Source organism: Cyprinus carpio, chromosome A1, assembly GCF_018340385.1.
Source record: "Cyprinus carpio isolate SPL01 chromosome A1, ASM1834038v1, whole genome shotgun sequence".
In the NCBI taxonomy this organism is placed as follows: domain Eukaryota; kingdom Metazoa; phylum Chordata; class Actinopteri; order Cypriniformes; family Cyprinidae; genus Cyprinus; species Cyprinus carpio.
In genome coordinates, this window is record NC_056572.1 from 1,964,995 (window position 1) to 1,989,278 (window position 24,284).

A 24,284-nucleotide genomic window follows, 5' to 3' on the forward strand; every position below is an offset into this window, starting at 1 on the left:
GAGATAGTTATAGTTTTGGCATTGCATGGCAAAACCAGCTTTTCTTGCATTTTTTTTTTTTTTTTAAAGAAAAGTCTTAGCATTTCACACACATTTGAAGTCACCTCCATGACCAGCCACTCTATGACATTAGTGTCCCGTTGTCCTTCATCATTCTGAGTTCTTTGTGGTTTAATGCATAATCTCATTTCATTTTTGTGACATTTTAAGACACTGCCGCTTGTTCAACAGAATAAAATTGAGATGCATCCTGTAGAAAAGCTTATTTGGTGTTAGCTTGCAGTTGAGTGTAATAATGCAGAAAAAGGAGACTTTGGTGAGCTTGTTCTCAAAGTGTTGGGACGGATGGTTTGTGGGACCTCAGAAAGAGAAGTATTTGGTGAACCACTCCTGTTTTTGAGAGTCTTGTCCATCAGACCCTGTTTCAATAAGCCTCTGCTCAGCTGGAGTCCTGCAACAAAAGCACAAGGTAACAAGATTAGAAGGTATGCACCTAATTTTTAATGTAATTTTCAGCTTGAATCTGCAAGGCTTCAGGTGTAAGCTGCTTCATATGTTATAGTGGTTTGGCAAATATAGTTGGTCATCTGACTATTCTAGATTTTTTTTTTTTTTACAATTGGGAACATGTTTTTTTGTTCCTTTTTTCCCCCCTTTTTAAATATTCAGTGCTGCTACATGCATTAAACAAAAATGTGTAGAAATAAAATAATAGGGACTCTAAATAAGATAAAGGTAAAAAGAGCTTTTATTGGTCTTTGGACTAGTTTTGAAGAGTTATTTAATACTATTAAAGTATTATATTTGCATGTGTTTTCATTTTAATTAAAATTTTCCTCTTTTGTTTTCATTATAATTTGAGTTTTGTCAGGTATATTTCAATTAAAGAACAATTTTACATTTTAAAAATGTAACTTTTTTTTAATAACTACACTGGTTTTAAATACCAGTCATTTGAAATACAAAGGTCATTTGTCACACAGACCTAGAAACTTCGACCTACATTTAAAGATGCTTTTGTGAGCAATTTCAATCTGTGTTTTACGTACAGTATGAGATGAGTTTTTCTCAGAAGTGAAACCGCACCACATACAGAGAATCTTTGAGTTGATAAAGCATCCGTTTAATTAAAAGTATGCATGGATGTATTATTAATTCTCAATATGAACACGGGTCAATGCATGCAGGATTGGGTGATTACCTGATGTGCTGGCTGTAGTTGATCTGAAGCTGTGGCTGATGTCGCACCTCTTGTGAAGGTGGATGTTTGTGTCTGAAAGAGGCTCTGTGTTCAGCATTAGGGGGGGTGTGTGTCCTTGTTAGGGTGCTGCCTCGCCCGCTCTGTTCCAGACTGGATAATCCACGCTCCATAACCGGTGAGCATTTGGCCTTGGGTGACCCTCCATCATATGAGCAGAGGTTCGGGATGCTAGTTTCTTCAACCCCCTTTTTCTATAAACAGAAGGCAGATCAATTCTGAGCTTCAATAAACACGTTCTTCTATCAGTCATTGTATGATCCTGGATGAATGGAATTCCAATGTAATGTGGGATTCAGAAAAGTATCTGTATGCTACCTTCATAGTAGGCGTGAGGGTCCCTGCTTGTGTCCTAGAGTCATAAGGCTTCAGTATTTCATCGCTGCACAGAGTCGGATGCTGGGACAGCTGGTGGAGGTCCTCCTGAAATAGAAAGAAACGCTGTGATGAGCCGAGCGTCCTGTATCTCTTACGTGTCTGCGTGTATGTGCGTCTCTAACCACTAGACTTTTGATGAGTTGGTCTCTCTCGCTCAGCTTGTCCTGTAGTTTTGCAATAGTGTGTAGGTCTTCTACTCTCCTCTTTCCCCTTTCTTCCCTTTCTCTCAACCTGCAAACATAAAATACAAGCACACAAAGCAGACATACAAATATTAATTAAATGCAACCTTAAGAAACTAAATGTATACTAAATATAACTTAGTTAGAAAGAAAAAATAATGCAGTTTAATATGTATATGTCTCACAAAATGAGAATAATCTCATAACTGAAATTGGACATAAGAATAAAGGTGTAGCATTATTCTACTTTATTCAATATTATATCTTTATTCTCTTTTTTTTAAATATTACAACTTTATTTTTTTTTAAAGCTTTATTCTTGAAATCGTATTTTAGATTTTAATGTTGCATTAAAATACTGTCATTAAAAAACTGTTGCATTAAAAAACTTAAAGCAACACTGTAAATGTAGGCGCTCTAGCGGTTAATAAACAGAACTGCACGCATCCCGCGGAAGATCATTCTAACCGGAACTACTTCTCCAAAGAGTCCAAAAATAATCACTTATTAGAAATGTACCGTAGTGATTTGGGATAAGACAAAAAGTTGGTTTGGTAGATGGATTTATGATGTACTCGCTCATTATATACATTTTGAACACAGAAAAAGTTACATAGTGATGCTTGTAAGACCTTAAGACTTGTATAACATGATATTCTAATACATACAATATTAATAATTGTAACAAAACCTTGTGTACGTATTAGTACTGTATTTTGTGTAAGTTCTAGTACTGCTGGTTTCACATTAGCAATAAGGAGTCTGTTATATGATGCATTCAAATGCTAAGTGGTAGTAAAATATAGTTAAATGTGACTGTTATGTACTGCATTTTTATAGCTAGTTATTTTCAAATTAGCTTCTATATGCATGCAAGGTGTTTTAACTCAATCCAGTTCTGTAGGAAATCCTAGTCATGAGTCGTCGCCATATATTGTCCTGCTTGGGTTAATTCTGTACGTATGAGTGGTTTGCGTTTTGCATTATTGATGTGGGAGGAGTAGGTACTCTGTTTCCAAGGCAACTATGCGGGCCTGTAGTCCTGTTTGGGCGGTGCTGAAGTCTGATATTATGGTCTGGATCTCCATTCTGTGCTCTCTCTTCACACTCTCCATGTTATTCCTGTGATCCCACCCAACCTCTTCACCCGCCTCATCTCGTTCCTCCGAGAAACTGCACATCAGATACAAATAAATCAGTCTCAGACATGTATATCCTGCTTTGTTCTCAGGCCTATAGCAGATATCAGATTTACTTATAAATCTGCACATAAATGTGGAAGCCCGTTTCTGCCACTGACTTCTTCTTGCAGTTGCATGTTTATATCTTGCAGTTCTTTTATCAGAATTGCATGATATAAAATTTCTACATCTTAAAAGATATGTTCATTTCTGTTCAAGGAGCTGATTTTCTATAGCTGAAACTGATTTAAATGGGAATAAATAAGCAGCATAGTATGCCAGTGGTCAATAATCAGATTCAGAATCTTGTTATTGACCTCCTGTGTGTGTGCGCATTTGAGGTCAGTTGATACTGACCTCTTGTGTTTATGTTTGTGGTCATCCGGTTCTTCTCTCTGTGTGCTTTTTGCACTCATGCGTTTCAGATCTCCGTTCTCTCTCTTTAGCTCCTGGACCTCGCTGCTCTTCTCATCCAGCTGTCTCTCTAGAGACTGTAAGCGGTTTTGCTGCTTCAGATCCTGAGAAGGAGACAGAGAGAGATGTGGGGGGATGAACTCCTTGTGTAATGTGTGTGTGTGTGTGTGTGTGTGTGGTTTGTATGTGTACCTGCTGCAAGGCCATCATTTGTGTGTGTGTGTGTATTTCGTTCTGAAGGTCTTCGATCTGCTGCATGTGTCTCTGGGTGACCTGTCTCACCCACTCCGTGTGCTGCTGGGTCAGCTCTGCCTTCTGCTTGTCTGTACACACACACACACACACACACACACACACACACACACACACACACACACACACACACACACACACACACACATTAGATCAGACATGCTTACAAAGGTGGCCGTATACGCCGTCTTCAGTCTTGCTCTACTTTAGTCGGTGGCACTAGATGGTGCTTTTGTGCAAAATGCAATGCACATTATGACAGATAACAGCATTTTCTAAAAAAAGAAAAAAAAAAAAAAAAAAAAAAGATATATATATATATATATATATGCAAATACGGTAATCAGCATATTATGAATAAACTTTTTAATATACAAAGACATCCAGCTATTCTCTTTTGTCTGTGTTTGCCATTTATTACGCTCCATTTTAGTCTTTTAATTAACATTCATTCTCATTAATATCCCTAAAGATAGAAGACGATTTGTCTGTGTTTGCCATTTATTACGCTCCATTTTAGTCTTTTAATTAACATTCATTCTCATATGTGCGCGTCTGGAAATTATTAAAATTTTTAAATGAATTGCCATGGGTCAAAATGCTTATTTATTTCCAATCTGTTGCTAATTAGCTGTATTGATTTATAGTGCACGGTATTCAGTATTTATGAGTTATTGTTTTGTTCATGTGAGCTGTGTTGGATAATATGCACTGCCTTAACCTTCATCCCTCCAGCTATTACAAACCTTTTTTGCAGCCCCCTTAGTAGTGTGATAAGGTAGGGAGATATGGCTAGGGAAGATTGCTTGTGTCCTTTTGGTGAATATACTCTCTCTAACCAAGTATTGTTAAAAAAATGTGACTTTGAGGCTTGCACAAACATTGTGTATGAGGCGTGATGGTTACCCAGCTGTAGTTTGTGCTGTGTGAGCAAGCGCTGTCTTTCTGACTGTAGTTCTTCATGGGCTTGTGCTTCCAGGGCCTGAAGAGCACGCTGGTGATTTAACCTTTCCACACGCAACAACTCCTCCTCTCGCTCACGCCACCTCCACTTTTCCCTCTCCTCTTCCCTCTCTCCCGTAGCCCTTCCGTCCTCCTCGTCCTCATCTTCCTCTTTTACCACTTCAGGACAACACAAAATCACTATAGGGTCCAAAACATCATTTTTCAAAATATCTTCTTTTGTTTTCCAAATGAATGAAGAAATACACAGGTTTGGAATGACATGACAGAATGTTGTTTTTTAGGTGAACTATCCCTTTAACGGCACTCCAAGTTATATGTGACCCTGGAGCACAAAAGCAGTCTTAAGTCTCTGGGGTATATTTGTAGCAATAGACAAAAATACATTGTATGGGTTAAAATTATACATTTCTGTCTTATGCCAAAAATCATTAGGATATTAAGTAAAGATCATGTTCCTTGAAGATATTTTGTAAATATCCTACTGTAAATATATCAAAACTCCATTTTTGATTAGTAATATGCTTTGCTAAGAATTCATTTGCACAACTTTAAAGGTGATTTTCTCAATATTTTGATGTTTTTGCACCCTCAGATTCTGTATCTCTATATCTCCTATATATCCTAACAAATCAAACATCAATGGAAAGCTTATTTACGCAGCTTTCAAATCGAAAAATTGACCTTTATGACTGGTTTTGTGGTCTGGGGTGATGTAACAAAAATGTGTTTGACAAATTATTCTTCTGTAATTCTGTGGTGCTGATTATTATTGTACTATATATTTTCACATAGCATCAATATTTTGGTTAATATTTAGGTCAGGTAAATTTAAGAACTTATATCATTAATTATGAAACATTGGTTTAGATACGTTTTTTTTATTTCAGTAACCTGTACCTACTCGTTGTGTCCTTCTTCACCCCGCCACAATATATTTCTGTAATATTCAGGTGCTTTCTGGAACATTTAAGTCATAACACACAAAAATCATCCAGTATACACTTCTGAAGTGTTGGATGACTCGCTTTTGCTAACTGTTTATGTCGAACTGTTGCATGAGTGTTCGCTTTACATTTAAGCTTTCATGACTTTCATAAAGTAATGTGATTTTTGTATTCAGCATGTCAAACTCACAATAGCAGCCAAACAAAAGAATGTAATTATATTAATCATAAGAACTCTAGTGCATACGCACCTGTAGCTTCTGCCTCATCAGTCTCTCTTTCTCCTGAATGGTGGAGTGAAGCTGAGATCTGAGCGAGCTGTTCATATCTCTGGTCTTCTGGATCTCCTGCTTCATCCGCTCCATCTCTCCATTACCATAACGTCTCTCTCTCTCTCCTTCCATCTTCTCTGAGAGTGCTCTCCTCTCCTCCAACTACACACAGAGACCAAAGAATGACGCTGATAGAGTGTGTGTGTGTGTGTGATGGGTCTGAGGAGACTGACGGTGTGTGTTTGTGTGTGTTACCTGTGTCTGCAGTTCTTCTACTCTGTGTTGCCACTGTTGGTTCATCTTTCTGATCTCTTCTTCTCTTTCTCTTTCCAGTTCCACGATCTGATCAGAGAACTGCTTCTCAAACTGTAGCCTAAACACACACACACACACACACATGCACTTATTAATTATTAATGTTTAAATTTGTACTCTTTTTACATTTTTAAATATTAAATTTAAAAGTTTATTGATTATTGCAAATGTTTTACGCTTTAGTTCTGGTTCTTAGTTTAATTGACCAACATGTGTTTAAAGACTGTGTTAATATTATTATAACATTACTGTTGAGTTAAGTTGCAGCATTGTGTGCTGTTGCAGAAATACACAAAAACTACATCCATTCATTTTGGGTCAACAATATTTACTAATGTTCAAAAGTTTAGGGCCAGTAAGATGTTTTTTTTTTGAAGGAAGTTAATCTTTTATTCTGCAAAAATGCATTTATTTGATTTTTGGGTTTTGTGAGTTGTTTTTTTTGTTGTATAAATACATTTAATTGGTAAATTTTTACAAAAGATTTCTGCTTTAAATAAACACTGTTCTTTAGAACTTTCTATTCATCAAAGAATTCTGTTTTAAATATAAGAATTCTTTAAAAAATATGTCCATAAAAATATAAAGCAGCACAACGGTTTTCAACATTGATAATAATCAGAAATGTTTCTTGAGCCTCAAATCAGCATATTAGAATGATTTCTGAAGGATCATGTGACACTGAAGACTGGAGTAATGATGCTTTACCATCACAAAAATACATCTCAAATTATATTAAAACAGAAAAAAATTGTGAAACATTATTCAAATTTAAAATAACTTGATTTTTGACCTAATAAATGCAACCTTGGTGAGCATAAGAGACATTAAACATTAAAAAAATCCTAAAACTCATTTATCACATATTTAAAATGACTCAAAATGAAATGTTTGAATGAACTGGCAACACAAATGCAGTGTGAGCCGGTGTCTCTTTCTCTCCCTTCATGTCTGACGCACCTGATCCGCTCCTCTGTACTGTGATTGGACTGTTGTAGAACATCTCTCTCTTGCTGTAGAGCAGAAACCTCTGCCTGTAACACTTCCTTCTTTGCAGTAAACTCCTCCTGTGGGAGACATAAAAAAAGAAAGGAGGACAAGGATGGATGGAAGGAAAGATCCATGTAGATGGTGCTAGGTGAATGTTAAAGGCACAGATCTGCTGAGATCTGTCATGAGGGAATTGCAGATCTGTGTGTGCTTGTGTGATAGAGCTGTGCAGTAATGCAGAAGGACATCACTGACACGGACTGAAACAGGAGAGAGTACCTGTATTTGCTGCATGCTGCTGCGTGTGTTTTCCAGTTCTTCTCTCACTCGAACACACTCCGGGCCACATGCTGTCTGCCGCTCCACCTCTGCACACTCCTGCTCTCTCTCTTTTGCCCTTTCCCTCTCTTCTTCTCGTTCTCTCTCCAGCGTCTTAATCATCTCCTCCAGTTTGGCCATCTGCAAGCCAAGAAGACTCAGATCAGCAAAGACCTGTAAGAACCATTAGAGCATGCACTAACCGCTCAGGTTTACTATTTATGTTGGTCATATAAAGAAAATCTTTATATAATTTTACAGAAACAAAAGCTTAAGGCTTGAATAGCTCTACTCTCAACCACTACTAGAATATGGAAATAACTTTTATTTTACTTCTTAATCACATAGCAAAAAAAAAAATCTTTATATAATTTTACAGAAACAAAAATATAAAAAGATGAAAATGAAGATGTTCTTCCTGTTTTTGTCTTGTTTTCTGGTGCAAATGTCTAAAGACTTCAGTCAAGATCCATTTACTGGAGATGCAAAATGATGCAAAAAATAAAAATTGAGTTTATGAGAACAAATATCTGCCAGAAATTCATCTCTTCATTTTCTTTCACAAGTATATGTATCTTGATTTAAGGATGTTTAGATATTTTAATAGGAAAACAAACCAAAATACTGTGGAAGATACTATTTTTTTAGAAATGCACCCAATATGTTTTTGTTACACTGGTTGAAAATCTCTTCACGTCCTGATATAGGAAAACAAACCAAAATACTGTGGAAGATACTATTTTTTTTAGAAATTAATATTTAATCGTGCATGACGTCTAAATGCTATTATGTTAAATGCAGGCACATAATTCATAACAGCAACAGCTTTGTAACAGCTACAACTTTGTATTTTGTTACTTTGTAACATCTACAACAAAGAAGCCTGATGGCATGTTCAAAGATGTTGTTTATAAATACCAAATACATTTTAATGAGCTTAAAATCTGAAATTGAGTCATCTATGTCTGGAGGTTCTCAACATCATCGGTTTGGTCATGAACTATTTGTTGTGGACAGAAGGTCCAATAAAAGAGCGCTGCCAGTTAATTACAGCAATGTTGGAGGGATTGAAATATGAGGACATGAACTTAGAGTTGTGTACGCTGTGTTTTCTGTTTGATTATCTCAGCACTGTGCGAGTTCACTTTCTATTCTAAATATAGCTTTGAATAAAACAATTGCTCATGAGGATATTTTAATCTCAGCAATTCAGCAGTACTGTCAGGCCATGCGTTCTGCGTTCTCAAAGTTTTGCCGAAGTGACAGCATGGTGCACAGCGTGAATTAGATTACCTGCCTTTCAGTCCTGTTACCGTTTCTGAAATGGCTTTCAGGATTCATAAATCACTCTGCAGGTGCTATTTAACACATCTGCATTATTTTGCAGTTGTACGTGACACATTCATTAAGGCAAATCTGTAAAAAAAGTTTCAACAATCGTATGCAAACATATCCAAGATTGTTTTGGTTTTTAAGAGGAAAAGCAAAGGACAAGTGTTTTTTTTCTTCTTCTTGTGTGTGGTGTTCTTTACCTCTCTGTGGGACAGCTGTAGTTGGTTGCGTAACTCTTCCCTCTCTGTCTCTAAGGCCTTTCTCTCTTCTTCTCTGGTTTTCATCTGCTCCTCAACCTGTAGTCAAAGCAACATTATAATGTCAAGTCTGACAACCAGTGCTGGTTGTGTCAAAGCAGCTTTACAGAGTCAAACAGGAAAATAGTTGACAATTGAAGACAATAACAGCGTCATTTTTCAGCTACTAATGCTAGTGTATCTTAATTCATATTACTCATATTCCTGGTTTTGCTACTGTTTAACTTGTTTTAAAGAGGGTCTACATCTTTGCAGCTGTTTATTTCCTTCCCCAAAGTCCATTTCCATGTTAGTCATTCATGCATTTGGCAGACACTTTCATCCAAAGTGATTTATATTGCATTTAAGATATACATTTTTCTCAGTTCTTGCATTTCCAGGCAACTGAAACCATGAACTCGGTGTCACAACATTCAGGCACTACTGTTTGAGCTACAAGAACACTTTTGGGTTTTGTTTCATGTTTTTTATTTTGTATTCTCATAGTTCTTGTCATTGTCATGTGATTCCCTGTTCCCTCATGTGTTCCTTTAGTTCATGTGTCATGCTTTCATCGGTTCATTGTCTTATCACGTGGTCTTCTAAAGTTCTGAATTCTAATTGGTTCATGTTTCTCAGCTCCACTCTGTCATTGGCTGTTCTTGTCATGTGTCTCTACCAAAATGAAATTTTATTTTTTTTTATTGTAATTATTTATTCTTTTTGATTAGTGAATAAAAATCTAACATTCTGAGCATATGTTGCTCTTTTCCATACAACAAAAGCAATTTTTGACTTTAGAACACTTCGAATATAGAACATGTGTTGTATGGACCACATTTATGATGTTTTTATTGTGCTACTTTGTTCTTTTTGGAGCTTGAAAGCCCCTGGTTCTCATCTGCTACTCATTCATTGCATGAAAAAGCATGAACATTTTCATGGAAGAAAGAATCTGACGTGAGGATGAAGTTTTATTTTGGGGTCAACTAAACATTTAATCAAGCAGTTTTAGCTCCTGTAGCTTTAGGACTTTTTCTGCTAATCTCTGCATGTTCATAAGGTTGAGCCAAGTTTCTGAATGCCGAATATGCATCATATGTTAATGTGGTTCTGATTTCAGAATGACCCATTTTTGCAGCTTGGTTTCCATAATTGGTCTGAATGGACTGGGGTTGGAGCGCTGCATTGTGAATAATGATGTATGTCTATGCAGGCCAATGAAAAAGATTTTTATATCCTCTGTAATTGTAAAGCCACACTAGTTTAGATGGGTAAAAATACAGATTATATATTCCCTTTAGATATTCTTAAAATTCCATGGTCAATCTTTTGAATCTCTGCCTTTTGTCATTAAAAAATAAACTTAAAACTTCCCAAATGAAGCAATATCAAGATCAAATTGAGAGAGAAATCAAATCAGAAAGTCGGTGCAAATCTAGTGCATCATTTCTGTTGAGAAGTTAAAAGTTTGCATGAGAAGCGCAGCTGAATCTTGTTGTCGTACCTGCTGTGTCGTCTTCTTCTCTGCGTCCAACATTGCGTGTGTATGCCGCAGCTCACTGGCGTGTTTGCGTATCACTTCTTCCAGTGCTTTCCGAAGCTGTTCTTTCAGCCTGACTTTCTCTTCTTCCATCTTCTGCTGCACCTGCTTCTTCTCTTCTTCCAGCTCCTGTCTGTCATTCTTTCTTTCGTTGTCCACCTCCTGCTGAAGGCGCCTGATCTCCTCAGTGTGAGCACGCTGCAGCTCCAGACGCATAGAGGATAGAGCATCTGCATGCTAAAACACACACACACACACACGACTCTTAATGATATAAAACTGTAATCCTGTAGTTTCGAAAGAATGACACAAAGCCTTTTAAGCTTCTGATGTGTCAGCCATGATGTTTGATCATTAAAAGACCATTTATAGTGTGCTTTACTCATTTGTGTGAGTGTGTGTGCATGGCTTTCGTGTCTGAGAGAGCAGGCCTCATGTGGGATGTGTGTTCTTATATGTCAGATGCTGTAGAGAATAGAAGAGGTGTTTAAAACCGGAAGCACGTCGTACAATTCTTGTCACAATTTTTCCATCTGAGACAAATTTCAGGCACTGTAAAATATTTTTTCATTCAGTTTTCAGACAATATTTAAAAAAATATTTTAGCAGTATTTGTTGATGTTGAATATTAACTTGTGCATGCTCATTTCTCCTATTTGTGACCCTCGACCAAAAAACCAGTCATAAGGGTAAATATTTGATGAATAAATAAGCTTTCCATTGATGTATGGTTTGTTAGGAGGACAATATTTGTCTCAGATACAACTATTTGAAAATCTGGAATCTGAGGGTGCAAATAAATCTAAATATTGAGAAAATCACCTTTAAATTTGTCCAAATGAAGTTCTTAGCAATGCATATTACTAATCAAAAATTAAGTTTGATATATTTACAGTAGGAAATTTACAAAATATCTTCATGGAACATGATCTTTACTTAATATCCTAATGATCTTTGGCATAAAAGAAAAATCTATAATTTTGACTCATACAATGTATTTTTGGCTATTGCTACAAATATACCCCAGAGACTTAAGACTGGTTTTGTTCTCCGGGGTCACATTTTTATTTTTATATTACCTTTGCTGTCAGCTAATGCTCACATATCTTGTTTAATCTATAAAACACTAATAATTGATTAAAACTGTTAAATGGAATCTTCAGCAAATCACAATTCTTATACTGAATTATTATATTTGTGATGCCTAAATTCACAATTTATTTATAAACAAAAACATTTAGAGTTGTATACATGCAATTCAACATATTTTGAATTAGCTTGTTTGTGTTTTCATTTTGATTTTTTTTTATGAAATCTAAAAAGATTTAAGTTTTAGCATCTTTGTTATGTGCCTTTATTTTTTCATTTCTATTTACCTTTTATTTTAATTCAGCTTTTTTCAATTAAAATGATCATTTTAATAAACAATATTAGCACTGTTGACACAGACACACCCGACTCAGAAACTCTTGAGTTTTTCGCTTGTAATTATGACATTGTGGTGCGGTAACTCATAAACACAATCCTTCATCCGTGACTTGAATGCATGCTTGTGGGCGGGGCTTGCCTGTTTGAGCATGCGTGCGTGGTCATTGGATCGGCCGCTGTTCTGAAACTCCAGCTCTTTGTTTCTAATGTTGAGACGACTGAGTTGAGACCTCAGCTCTTCCACTTCAGCAGAGACCCTCACCTGAGATGAACTCTGACTCATTAACTCCTCTGCAGAAATGAGGAAGATGATGATTAGATCAAAGGAAGCAGAACAATCAGTGAACAAGCTGAAATGAAATAATTAATATCAAACAGATTATAAACGATGATGGCTGACAATAAACGTATTTACTACTGAAATTATACAGTCATTTAATGTTACATTAGTGCAATTTATTATATAAAAAATAATGCATAAGAATATAACGCATTTCATCATGCCATGCAATCCCATGTTTAAATTCTGTAAAAGGGATTTTCCTACATTCAGAGCATTTTAAGCTTGAAGTACCACAATTACGCTTCAGCTTTGTTTCCTAAGATGCAGACAGACGCATTTTTCAAACTGTTTGACAGCGAAAACAAGGCACTTATGCTGGGAGACTGAAAAAAGAGGTGTGACGCAAAAGGCAAAGATGTCCATCTGACACATGTCTACGTGGACCAACAATATAAAAATAAATAAAAATAGTAAACACTGAAAATGCTTCTTGTGTGGGGACTCTGGGTTCCTTTTCAGTGGAAATAAAACAAACCCACAGATATATTTCTTTCTTTTTTTTCAATTATTTACTACACTGTCTTTGAAATATCTTATACGAAATACTGATTTTGGAATACTGCAGCAATAAATCCGATGATATGTGATTAATTTGATCCGTAATGATGATGAAAATAAGTACACAACCAGCCTTTCACTGATCTGTACTGCGTGTGTGTGTACCAGACTTGCTCTGTAGCTCATTTTCTTGCAGTAATAATCGCTCTTTGGCTACAGCTAACTCCTCGTCTGCCTTCCTCGCCACATCCTCAGCCTCGGCCACCCGGCGACGCCCGTCCTCCAACTGCTCCTCCAGCTCCTGGAAGAGAACGGAATAACAATAATAAGCATAACTATTACAATTGCTTATACTTATGCCGCTGTTCCTTTCACGCTACACGACCGATTTGGTTGTTTGCACATTACATGATAGATCCGCATGCATAGGAATAAGTGATGCATGAAATGGCATAAGACTAGGATTACTCCCCTTGAAATTTCCCTTGCTCTGTATCTTGTTCTCTCAAAAACATGCGGCCGCTGACTTGCATTATATGAATCACCAAGGATCACGGTTTCAGATAAAAATCTTCTGTACTGTTCTACTGAAGAACAAAAGTCACCTACATCTTGGACGACCTGAGGGTGAGTACATTAACAGCACTTCTTCATTTAAGCGTGAACTGTCCCTTTAAGAAAATATTTAAGAATTCTTAAAAGTTCTTACGAACGTCTTAGAATTGATTTCATTATCCACTTCGGAATCTCTTGAAATCTTTCTTAAGAAGGATTTCGTGAATCCTTCCTCAGAATATCAGCTGCCCAGAACACCCTAGCAACCACGTAGCAGCTGTGTATGGTTCGTCGGAGTATATGTTGCATGCCTAGCAACTCTTACTGATTTAATCGCTTGGCTTTATCCAGATCTATATACTAAGTGTAACGACTTACTTTCGTGTCTGTCTTAATTAAAAAGGCTGTTTTGTTTTTTTTTTTTTCTGGTTGTTTTGTGAATTTTTTGTTTTTTAAATGATTACTGATATGTCTGTGTGTTGTTGTAGATGGTTTTTTTATTCGGGTATGCCATCTGTTTCCACACAGCTGTGTGTCAGTGATGGTAATTGTGGGTGTTTGTCTGATGCCTCTAATCGCTGTCTCAGTTAGATACGGAAGTGTCAGTCACAGCAGTAATTACTGCCCCTTACACTGAGACGAACACCACACTTAGCCACTGGTTTATGTGTATACAATGATTTTTTTTAAATGGATAAATAGGAAAATTAATATTCACCATATAAATCTCCATCAATCACAATTTCCAGTTTTTCACGATCATGGGAACATATGATGATAAGGCGAGCTTGTGTTTGAAATTTAAAAAGGTTTACATTTTTTAATTCCGTTTATCTATTATTTAAATCTAATAAAATGTTACTACATAGTAAGAGCACTTTGCAGCCTTATAATAAACCTAATTACTCTCATTTTCAGCTGCTCCACAGCTGATCATCCGCATATTTATTGGGTGTATGTTTTATGCCGTAAAACTAAATATGTCAAATGTTTATTATCTTTCTGTTGTATACAGATATTTATTTAAATTAAAAGAATAATGCACTAAAAAAAGGTAAATAAACACTGATAAAACTACACTAAAATTATCGGTCATAAATTGACACCCGACAAAAAAATAAATCGGTCAGAATTAATTAAAATTAAAAATTAAAATATTTTAAATAAGTAATATATTATTAATAATACAAATAAAGTTTAAAATTAGAAACTATAATAAGCTGGCCAGGACTGCTTCAGATGTTTATTAAAGGGGGGAATTTTTTTTTAATATATTTGTCTGTAGAGAAAATATCTGTATTTTCCCCCCAGTATTATATCAATATTTATATATTTTTATTTAAAAAAAAAATTAAGTAGAGAGGTAAACATACACAATAGTGTCTCATGGAATAACTATTTAAAGGGTTAGTTCAGCCAGAAATTAAAATTATGTCATTAATGACACCCTCATGTCGTTTCAAACCCGTAAGACCTCAGTTCATCTTCGGAACACAGTTTAAGATATTTTAGATTCAGTCCGAGAGCTTTCTGTCCCTCCATTGAAAATGTATGTATGGTATACTGTCCACGTCCAGAAAGGTAATAAAAAAACATCATCAAAGTAGTCCATGTGACATCAGAGGGTCCGTTAGATTTTATATAGAAGCATCGAAAATACATTTTGGTCCAAAAATAACAAAAATTACGATTTTATATTATTCCGCTTTTTCTTCTCTTCCGGGTCTGTTGTGAGCGCGTTCACAACACTGCAGTGACGCCGCTGACGTACGACACTGCTGACGTGTTTTTTTTGTTATTGGGCTCACCAGAAAACACGTCAGCAGCGTCGTACGTCAAACAGTCACAGCAGTCGCATTCACAACAGACCCGGAAGAGAAGAAAAAGCGGAATAAAGTCGTTATTTTTGGACCAAAATGTATTTTCGATGCTTCTATAAATTCCAACGGACCCTCTGATGTCACATGAACTACTTTGAAGATGTTTTTATTACCTTTCTGGACGTGGACAGTATACCATACATACATTCTCAATGGAGGGACAGAAAGCTCTCGGACTAAATCTAAAATATCTTATACTGTGTTCCGAAGATGAACGGAGGTCTTACAGGTTTGAAACGACATGAGGGTGTCATTAATGACATAATTTAAATTTTTGGCTGAACTAACCCTTTAAGGCTGTTCTATTGTCAGGATTCACCTGGAATGGGCAGAAGTGAGTTAATTACCTCTACTCTCTCCTGAAGTTTGCTGCAGTGTCTGTTGCTCTCATTCAGCCTCTGTTCTTGAACCTCCAAGTCTGTCTCCGCTTTTCTCAGCCGCTGCTGAAGTGTTGCATTCTGGGACTTGCGGTTTTCTTGCTCTCTCTGGTGCCACTGGTTGATGTGTTCATTGAGGCTCTTTTGTAGCATCTTCTCAGCTGCGTTTTGCTCCTCCCTCTTCTCTTCTTCCATCTCCTTTATCCTCCTCTTCCACTCCTCCACATCCCTCTTCCATTCCTTCTCCGCTCGCTCCCTCTCCTCCCTGAGAGCCTGAAGCTCCTTTCTCACGGCTTTCAGCCTTTCTTCACACTCCTCCTCTAGTCTTTTTCTCTCCTGGGACTCTCTCTTCCTCTCCTCCTCCACTCTGTGCATCTTCTCCTCCTCCTCTCGCTTTCTCTCTTCATCTCTGGCTCTGCGCAGCTCTTGGCACTCGCTCTCTAAGCGCTTGTTTTCTTCCTGTGTTTGTTGCAGTAATTTGTGTTGGCTGTCTCTCTCCGTCTGCAGATTCTGGTAGTCTCTGTGCAGATCTGACGTCTCTTGGGTTAACACAGCTATGCGCTCCACATACTCTATTTCAGCCCTCTGTCCACGCTCCTCCACCTGAAACAGATACACATCCACACATCGTAAGAAGTGATTCTATCCATTTAATATGATTTTAACGAATACATGTGACTACTTATGGTTTTTACTTCCTCTACAGTGGCCTGCAGCTCTAGAAGGCGTGTCCTCAGAATAGATGCTGACTCCTCCTCTTCCTCATCCTGACCTGCGGTTGGCTGGAGGCTGCCCTGTGTCTCCGTGGCAACACGGCGTAGTGACTGCAGAGTTGCCTCTTGCTCCTCATTCTTAGTGTTTAAGGAATATATCACCTTTACATAAAACACACACACAAACATAATTTAAACACATTTATAATGGCAAGACAACACAGAAAAATTATTGATCTGCACTGTGGATTGAAGTCCACGTGTATATTAACATCACACTCTTAAAATGAAAGCTCTTTAGCATCTATGGTTGCGTGAAGAACCTTTAACATACATGAACTTTTTTAATGCACAAAAGGTTATTTATAGTGAAAACAAGTTCTATAGATTTAGATTATTTTTTAAAAATACATATTTTAAGAACTGCTCTTTGGGAACCATAAATGGTTCTTCTATTGCATCACTGCAAAAACCCCCCTTTTGGAAGCTTTATATGTAGGAGTGTCCTTCCAGGCCTATAGCGTCTTGTTCTTACTGATGAAATCTTTCACCTCTCTGATCGAATCAGTCACACCCACAGTCTGCAGTTACTGAGCTGCAGTTTATCTAGTACGTGTGTGTGTGTGTGTGTGTTCTGCTTATGTTCTGTTTTATCCTCCAAGTGCGTGTGCACAGCTGTGCGACTGTGTTCGGCACTTTCACATCAGTGTCCCAAGGCATGTTTCAAGCATTAGAGGCACTAATCCTAAGTTTTTGTTGTGAGAATGTGTTAGATAAACTATTTATCTGAACATGAACAAGTAATAAGTTTTAAACTCCCGGCCCTGGATAAGTGGTGGAAAGTGGATGGATGGACACATTGTATTTCTAGATCACCTCCTAAAATAGGGATTTAAGTTTTTTCCCATTTCAGAGGTCTTGACGTTATCCAACAATTTTGACATAATATGTTGAAATGATATTCCTATGTCCCGCGTCCCAGATTTTGTGCACAACCCTGTTATCAGTTATCTATCTAGATTCATTCTCCATTGCAAAAAATGCAACATTCCTTGAAGTTCTCTAGAAATAATTAACTGACACCTAAGATTAAGCATTAATTGAACCCTTTCTACAGCATGGTGGGAAGTATATCATTTAATTATGTTTACAAAATTCCTACAAATACAGTGTGATGACTGCATTCTTGATGTGAAATCATTCAATCCATTATTGAAAGATAAAAAAAATAGTTTTTTAATAGAAAGTTTTTTTTCTTTCATTTAGGGTAAAACTATGAAAATTTCATATCACGATTATAGTGACTAAAATGATCACGGTTATCAGTATTTTCACGGTATTGTTAAAATGTGCTGGAAATGAACAAAATGTACAGATACACACACCAAAATCATTTCACCAAGCTTTATGTCAAAAACCAACAAACAACAAATAAAATCAGCAGCACTATGTGCTTTTGTTTGCATAAAAAATATTGGCTGGTTGACTTACAGCATTGCATGTTTTCTACTGCATTTTCAAATAAAGTTCTGACTAAAAAAATTTTTTATAAAATGATAAACCTCTCACTTCAACCTTTAAATCATTTTAAGAAAGGGACGAGTCGAAATTATAAATTATAGGCATTTTATCTGCTCCATAAACAATTATGCATAGGCTACTTTATTATCCAAAGTGTTGAGATTTTGAGCTTATTTTCCATCTACTGGTTAACATTTTCTCATCCATCTGAACAAAAATGGCAGAGAGGCTTAATGAAAATGTTAAGTTAAATTCAATTTAACTTTGATGCTTATTTAATGATTATTGTTGTAAAAATACAAAAAGAACACCAAAAAGATTCTGAAATGCATTATTTATTTATTGTAACAGGGTTGAAAAAATTGCAAACCTTATAAAATGAACAGAAAATAGAACATCTATATTATTTAGTTGTTCCTACAGAGTTTATGAGGGTTGATCACCTCCTTTAAAAAAAAAAAAAAAACTATTTTGAACACTATTTGCATAAAGCGTCGTTTAGTTTGTGTAGTTTGTACGGGGCGCTTGTGTATTTGAGTCTGAATCTGTAGGCATATGAGGGAGTCCTTATATTATGTGTCACTTTGGCTCTCCATCAATGTGTCCTTCCCACAAGTCCACATGCCTGGGGTGTCATCAGATTCCCAACATCTCACTCATCCCTCCAGCGGGTCGTGTGTTACCATGACGCCTGACTGTCTGTCGTTAATCGCCGCCGCAGCAGAGCTGGACATTCCACATGATAAACTGCCAGGAAGTCACTCTTTCCGTCTCTCTCTCTCTCTTTTTTCCTGTCCCCCAGTGTTTCTGGAAGCTGACCACCTTCTCTCTTTCTCTCTCTCTGTCTGTCCCCTGACTCCTCTTTATAACTTTCACCCTCTTTCTATTCCCTGCCTCTCTCTCTCTCTCCCTTTCAGTCCTTGAACATGAACTCTCATGTTTTACGGTGCACAGAATAAAAGGGAAAGCAGTGTCATATATCTGTATGACTGAAATGTCTGCTAGCTTTATATCGAGCAACAGAACTCGAGAGATGGACTGGGATAGAGAGAAAATTAAGATAAAGAGTAGACTAAAGGAACTGATTTTGTTTTGTTTACATAAATTATTATTTTAAATAGAAAGTGCTGAAATCCCTGTCTCTCTCAATCTATTTGTCCTTGTTTTCATTCTCTGCAAATATGGCACCTTGCCTCACTACGATCCATACTAATGAAATTTGATACATGCTGTCTTGCTTTCTTTCTCTCTCCTTAACAAACACAAATGATAGAAGCATCTGTGCCTGTTTCTCTACCCATTTGTCTGCATTTCAAAACTGCTTATAACAGCCATTTCTGACACGGCTAGGGAATTTATTGAGTCTATGCATGTGTGTGTGTGTGTGTGTGTGTGTGTGTGTGTTTGTGTGAAGGCCCGTTCACACCAAGATTGATAACTATATTAGCATCCATTCCAACGATATTCAGTTTGTTATAAGCATGTGCCAGTTTAAAGCTATTAAAGTCGAGTAGATTCTGATTAGCCGTCAATTTTTTTTTATCATATGTGACCCTGGAGCACAAAAGCAGTCTTAAGTCTCTGGGGTATATTTGTAGTAATAGCCAAAAATACATTGTATGGGTCAAAATTATAGATTTTTCTCTTATGCCAAAAATCATTAGGATATTAAGTAAAGATTAAGTTCCATGAAGATATTTTGTAAATTTCCTACTGTAAATATATCAAAACTTAATTTTTGATTAGTAATATGCTTTGCTAAGAATTCATTTGGACAAATTCAAAGGCGATTTTCTCAATATTTAGATTTTTTTGCACCCTCAAATTCCAGATTTTCAAAAAGTTGTATCTCGGCCAAATATTATCCAATCCTAATAAACCAGACATTAATGGAAAGCGTATTTATTGAGCTTTCAGATGCTGTATAAAAGATGCTCAGTAACTTAAGACTGGTTTTGTGGTCCTGGGTCACATTTATCAGCTGGAAAGCTGCCGACTCAATGAACTACAAGTGTATGCCAATTACATACTGCATATTAACATAATGTTGGTGTAAATGAACTACAATAATCTTACATTAAATGTGATTTTTGAACTGATTAAATAGCAAAAGTAATTACTCCACCACCAAGTCATTAATGACAGCCCTGTATTGGTTAGCAATCATGGTTTAAATGATGAAACTGTAACCTTGTTACTACGGTTTTGGGAAAGATAGTGTGGCTTGGTGTGTAGCATTACTAAGCGTCACAAAGCTGAGCTGAGAGTAGAGAAAGGGTATGATTCACACATCTGTTCTTATAGACACACACACACACACACACACACACACACACACGCAGCTAAAGATAACTATTAGGAGTATGTTTACATGATGATAGAGAGAGGGATTCCACACAGCTGTGACATTCAAGCTCACACACACACACACACACACACACACACACACAGGTTTGAATTTAAGCCCTGACCTATTTTGTTTAGTAACAGTGCTGCCATTTCCATGTTCCTAACCCCAGTGGACCTTAGTCAGGGCAGACTCCATTTTTTCAATTTGACAAGAATGAAAACGAGGCTTTGAGGGACATGCGTACTGTCCGTTCAATAGCTTGCGCGGTTGTTTACCTGGGTATCAAACTGAAGAAAAGAAACAAATAAATCCTCTCCAAAATCAATTCCAGAGGAAAACAGCCCATAGGCTTACATCGCTCACAGCCTTGTTTTCATTCTCAGTAAATATGGCATCTTCCCTGACTAAGGGTCATACTAATAAAACCTGATACACACTCTCTCACTTCCCTTCTCCAGCCTCAGCAGATCCAAATGACTGTGTATGCATTAGCCATTAACAGCGTGTAGATTTTATAGCATTGAACCTCTATGTTTTCATAGTTACACTTCATAACTGGCCAAAGGATAATCATTTTTCACACAGCGATAAATATGGTCATAGCTATTGATTTTATCATACATCATCAAGATGCAGTTTAACCAAAAACACATAATTCAAACTGAAACTCCCAGTATATGGGGAAGTGTATGTAGATGTGTTCGCTTCTATTATTACTGTTGATAATTAAAATGTTGTGCTCATTTATATTTAATTTCATGTGCTGGGAAAAGCATGTAGGTTGTTTAGTTACTTGGTATTTTAAATAGTATTGTAAATAAATATTTAAGTTCTCTATTTCAAGGACAGTTTTTAACCCTTATTTTAAGCCATTTTTTCTTTTTGCAATCCTAGTAAAGACGACCAAACATTTTAATGATTCAAAAAAGTACAGGCCCAATTGACTCTGTATGTATAAGAGATTAATAGAAAATACAGCCATTCATATTTTCATAATTATACCTTATATAGTTGACCAAGAGGGTAATCATTTTTTCATGCAGTGTCAGACAGAATTATGATTTTTATTGATTTTATCATACAATGTCAAGGTGCGGTTTAATCAAAAATGCATCATTAAAACTGAAACTCCAGAGGACGGCAATATGAGGGGAAGCTTGTGTAAATGTGTTTGCGTCTTGCGTTTTATTGATAGAATTATATCTTGGCAGTAGCCTAAATGGTAGCATTTAACAAATCTTACTATTGCAGTATGCAGTATACATTATATCCTAACAAACTTAAATCCAGTGTGCTTTTTTGCTAGTGGAACAAACACAAAACTGTAACAAATATGGCTTATCTTAACTGAAATGTATTAGAGGACTGTTTATTTATTTGTTTATTTTGCCAAGCTGAACTAGTCTGCCACTTTAACCTCAACCAGGCGACAAAAAGTGAAAAGTGACGTGACATACAGCCAAGTATGGTGACCCATACTCAGAATTCATGCTCTGCATTTAACCCATCCAGAGTGCACACACACAGCAGTGAACACACACACACACACCGTGAACACACACCCGAGCAGTGGGTACCATTTATGCTGCGGCACCCGGGGAGCAGTTGGGGGTTCGGTGCCTTGCTGAAGGGCACCTCAGTCGTAATATTGCCGGCCTGAGACTCAAACCCACAACCTCAGGGTTAGGAGTCAAACTCTAACCACTGCCATGACTTCCCCATAGGAGCTTCTACTAGTCAAAACAACTGGATGCTGCTTGCTTGTGAAATTGCATGGGCTGTGGTTCTTCACACCCTTCTAAACCTGATAATAAATAACCCACATCTCTGTTGCCAGTGATCACTCAGGGGTCAGAGTATTTTAGACGAGCCCTCTGCAGCGTGAACTTCACTAGCCCTCCCAGAACTATATAAACTCCACGAAAGCGCATTTGCTGCCACACACGATATCTAGTGGAATCGTGACTTGTCTCGGATCACCTGCATCACCTGTAATGGAAAGACAGTGATGCGACACTGAGTCCATTAAAACCCTGTTGCATTCCATGCAAAACCCCAATGGCTCAGACAGCAAAAAATACTGATACGTGTCAATGATTTATATTATTTACTGTCTTCAACTCTGCCTTTAAGTAGATTTAAATCATGCAGAGTATATTTTGCGCAGTAGGTTGCAAAAAGGGTCATTAGCGCGCGCGCGCACACACACACACACACACACACACACACACACACACACATATATATATTTATATCCTATATATTTACAAACACGTCTGCAGCGCACGTTAAGTGAACGGGAAACAGTTAAATGAGTCCCGTTAGTTGAGTATAGCTAATAAAACAACGCGCTTACCTTTGTCAGCTGAGCTATTTTCTTGCACATTTTCGTGTGCATTTGATAATCATACAGTTCCTGCTCTACATTCACTTTGGGGATATCCGCAATAGCGGTCCCGTTACATGCACCGCTCTTCCCGGAGCCTGAAGCCATATTAACCACTCTGATCAATCACAAGCTGGGCTGCGCAACACCCTGGTCGCCTCTGCGTGATCCTGAAGGTAACGTTAGAGTCCTTACGACAGCTGAAAACATTGTGCACGCTGCAGCGACCGGCGGACACCCTCCGAGCTGCCGGTGAGCGCACAGCTCACGAGATCGTGCCATCACTGACGGACACCTGTCTCTCACCCGGGGTGTGACTACAGTCTTACAGTCACTACGAGTCACGGGTACTGCAGTGTAATCATAACCCCTCCCAGGAACACCAGCAGAATAATATAGTTTATCGCGATTATTTCTGACGCCTCGGTTTCTTCACAGAGAGCCTGCTACATCTGATTTGTGAGTGTTTAAAGATTCAAATCGTTTTGCTATCAACACAAAAGAATCAACAATAAATACAAGTAGCTAACCGAGCAGTAGAGGGCCAGGTAATGGGCTACGTGCGTAAGCATTGGGCTATTTTAAATAAATGCATGGGAAAAGTAAAACCCTCACATATCTGAACCATATTTCGTTATAGGTTCATTTAAAAGAAGAAGAATAAAATTGGGGTGAATCAATAAATCCTGAATAATTTACTGTCATTGTGTGAATAATATGTAATCATGTAATATATGAAAAAGTAACTGCAATCAAGCATTTTAAAACGTAATATAATCTGATTACAAGTAGTCCTACTTAATTTTTGGAATCTGTATGTAATCCCATTAGTACTGATGTATCCTACTAGTGTATTACTGATATTCATATTGATTATCAGAAACTGCTTAGGGCTTTGATATATGGTACTGTTAATATTGATATTTACTCGTGCCATTCTACATGCAGCTTTAAACCAGGAGTTATAAAAAGATCAGAATCATCTAAAAATCCAGTAAAAAATCTGTGCTGGGTAGAAACTGAGTATGTAATCTGGATTACGCAATCAGATTCCAAAAATAAAGCATTTGTGATCAGATTAAATGATATTTTAAAATACTCACGATTACATATTATTCACACAATAGCAATAAATTATTCATAATTTGTTGATTCTCCATAATTCCTCTTTTTCATCTTTTAAATGTTCCTTTCTAAAACTGCTGACAAACACATTTAGAAACTCTTTCAGTTTTGTGGACATTCACACAAAGACCAGTCTACACTTTACAAAAACCAGTTCAGGTTTAAGAAGTGTTACAACACTGCATCAACTACTGATGAACACATTAATTAAAGGTTATTTAACCATGTATTACTGTGTCTTTGGAAGGCTTTTGTCTTTCAAACACATTAAAATGCAATAATTCATGTTATTTCGTATTTGCATGTAATGCAGGGATTCCCATTTTTTTTTTTAATTTATTTATTTATTTTTTTGCCATCTAAACCTCTTTCACCTAATATATTTACTTGAAATTTTAAAATAAATATTTTAATAATTAACTATCACATTTGCATGTTCATGCTCTTTGACGGTGGTTTATGGTCACGTGACATGCAGGTAAATAAAATACTTCTGTTTTTAGTAAGCATTTTATTTTGATTGTTGT

At 36.8% G+C, this 24,284-nt stretch overlaps 1 protein-coding gene across 2 annotated transcripts; it reads right to left on the minus strand.

The window, feature by feature from the left end:
- Positions 1-280: 280 nt before the first annotated feature.
- Positions 281-22,954, minus strand: LOC109093224 (protein FAM184B-like). 2 transcript variants are annotated; one of them, XM_042715967.1, is made up of 19 exons: positions 22,603-22,954; positions 16,358-16,537; positions 15,633-16,265; positions 13,025-13,151; positions 12,149-12,300; positions 10,546-10,818; positions 9,003-9,098; positions 7,432-7,611; positions 7,123-7,229; positions 6,103-6,220; positions 5,827-6,009; positions 4,572-4,788; positions 3,606-3,736; positions 3,357-3,517; positions 2,827-2,991; positions 1,759-1,867; positions 1,577-1,681; positions 1,202-1,452; positions 281-451 (listed from the first exon to the last, which is right to left on the minus strand). In XM_042715967.1, exons 1-19 carry the CDS (start codon positions 22,738-22,740, stop codon positions 361-363), a joined length of 3,417 nt encoding a protein of 1,138 aa, XP_042571901.1. In that variant the 5' UTR covers positions 22,741-22,954; the 3' UTR covers positions 281-360. The 2 variants fall into 2 exon arrangements, with proteins under 2 accessions (XP_042571901.1, XP_042571882.1); XM_042715948.1 differs by having other exon boundaries at positions 13,016-13,151.
- Between the last annotated feature and the right edge of the window lie 1,330 nt (positions 22,955-24,284).

Excerpts from the sequence above, each read along its gene's own strand:
- LOC109093224 (XM_042715948.1), bottom strand. The coding sequence starts at position 22,740 with ATGGCTTCAGGCTCCGGGAAGAGCGGTGCATGTAACGGGACCGCTATT. Across the intron at positions 12,301-13,015 it reads TGAGCTACAGAGCAAGTCTG|AGGAGTTAATGAGTCAGAGT; the intron begins GTACACACACAC and ends TCATTTCTGCAG. Across the intron at positions 1,868-2,826 it reads ATAGTTGCCTTGGAAACAGA|GTTGAGAGAAAGGGAAGAAA; the intron begins GTACCTACTCCT and ends TTATGTTTGCAG.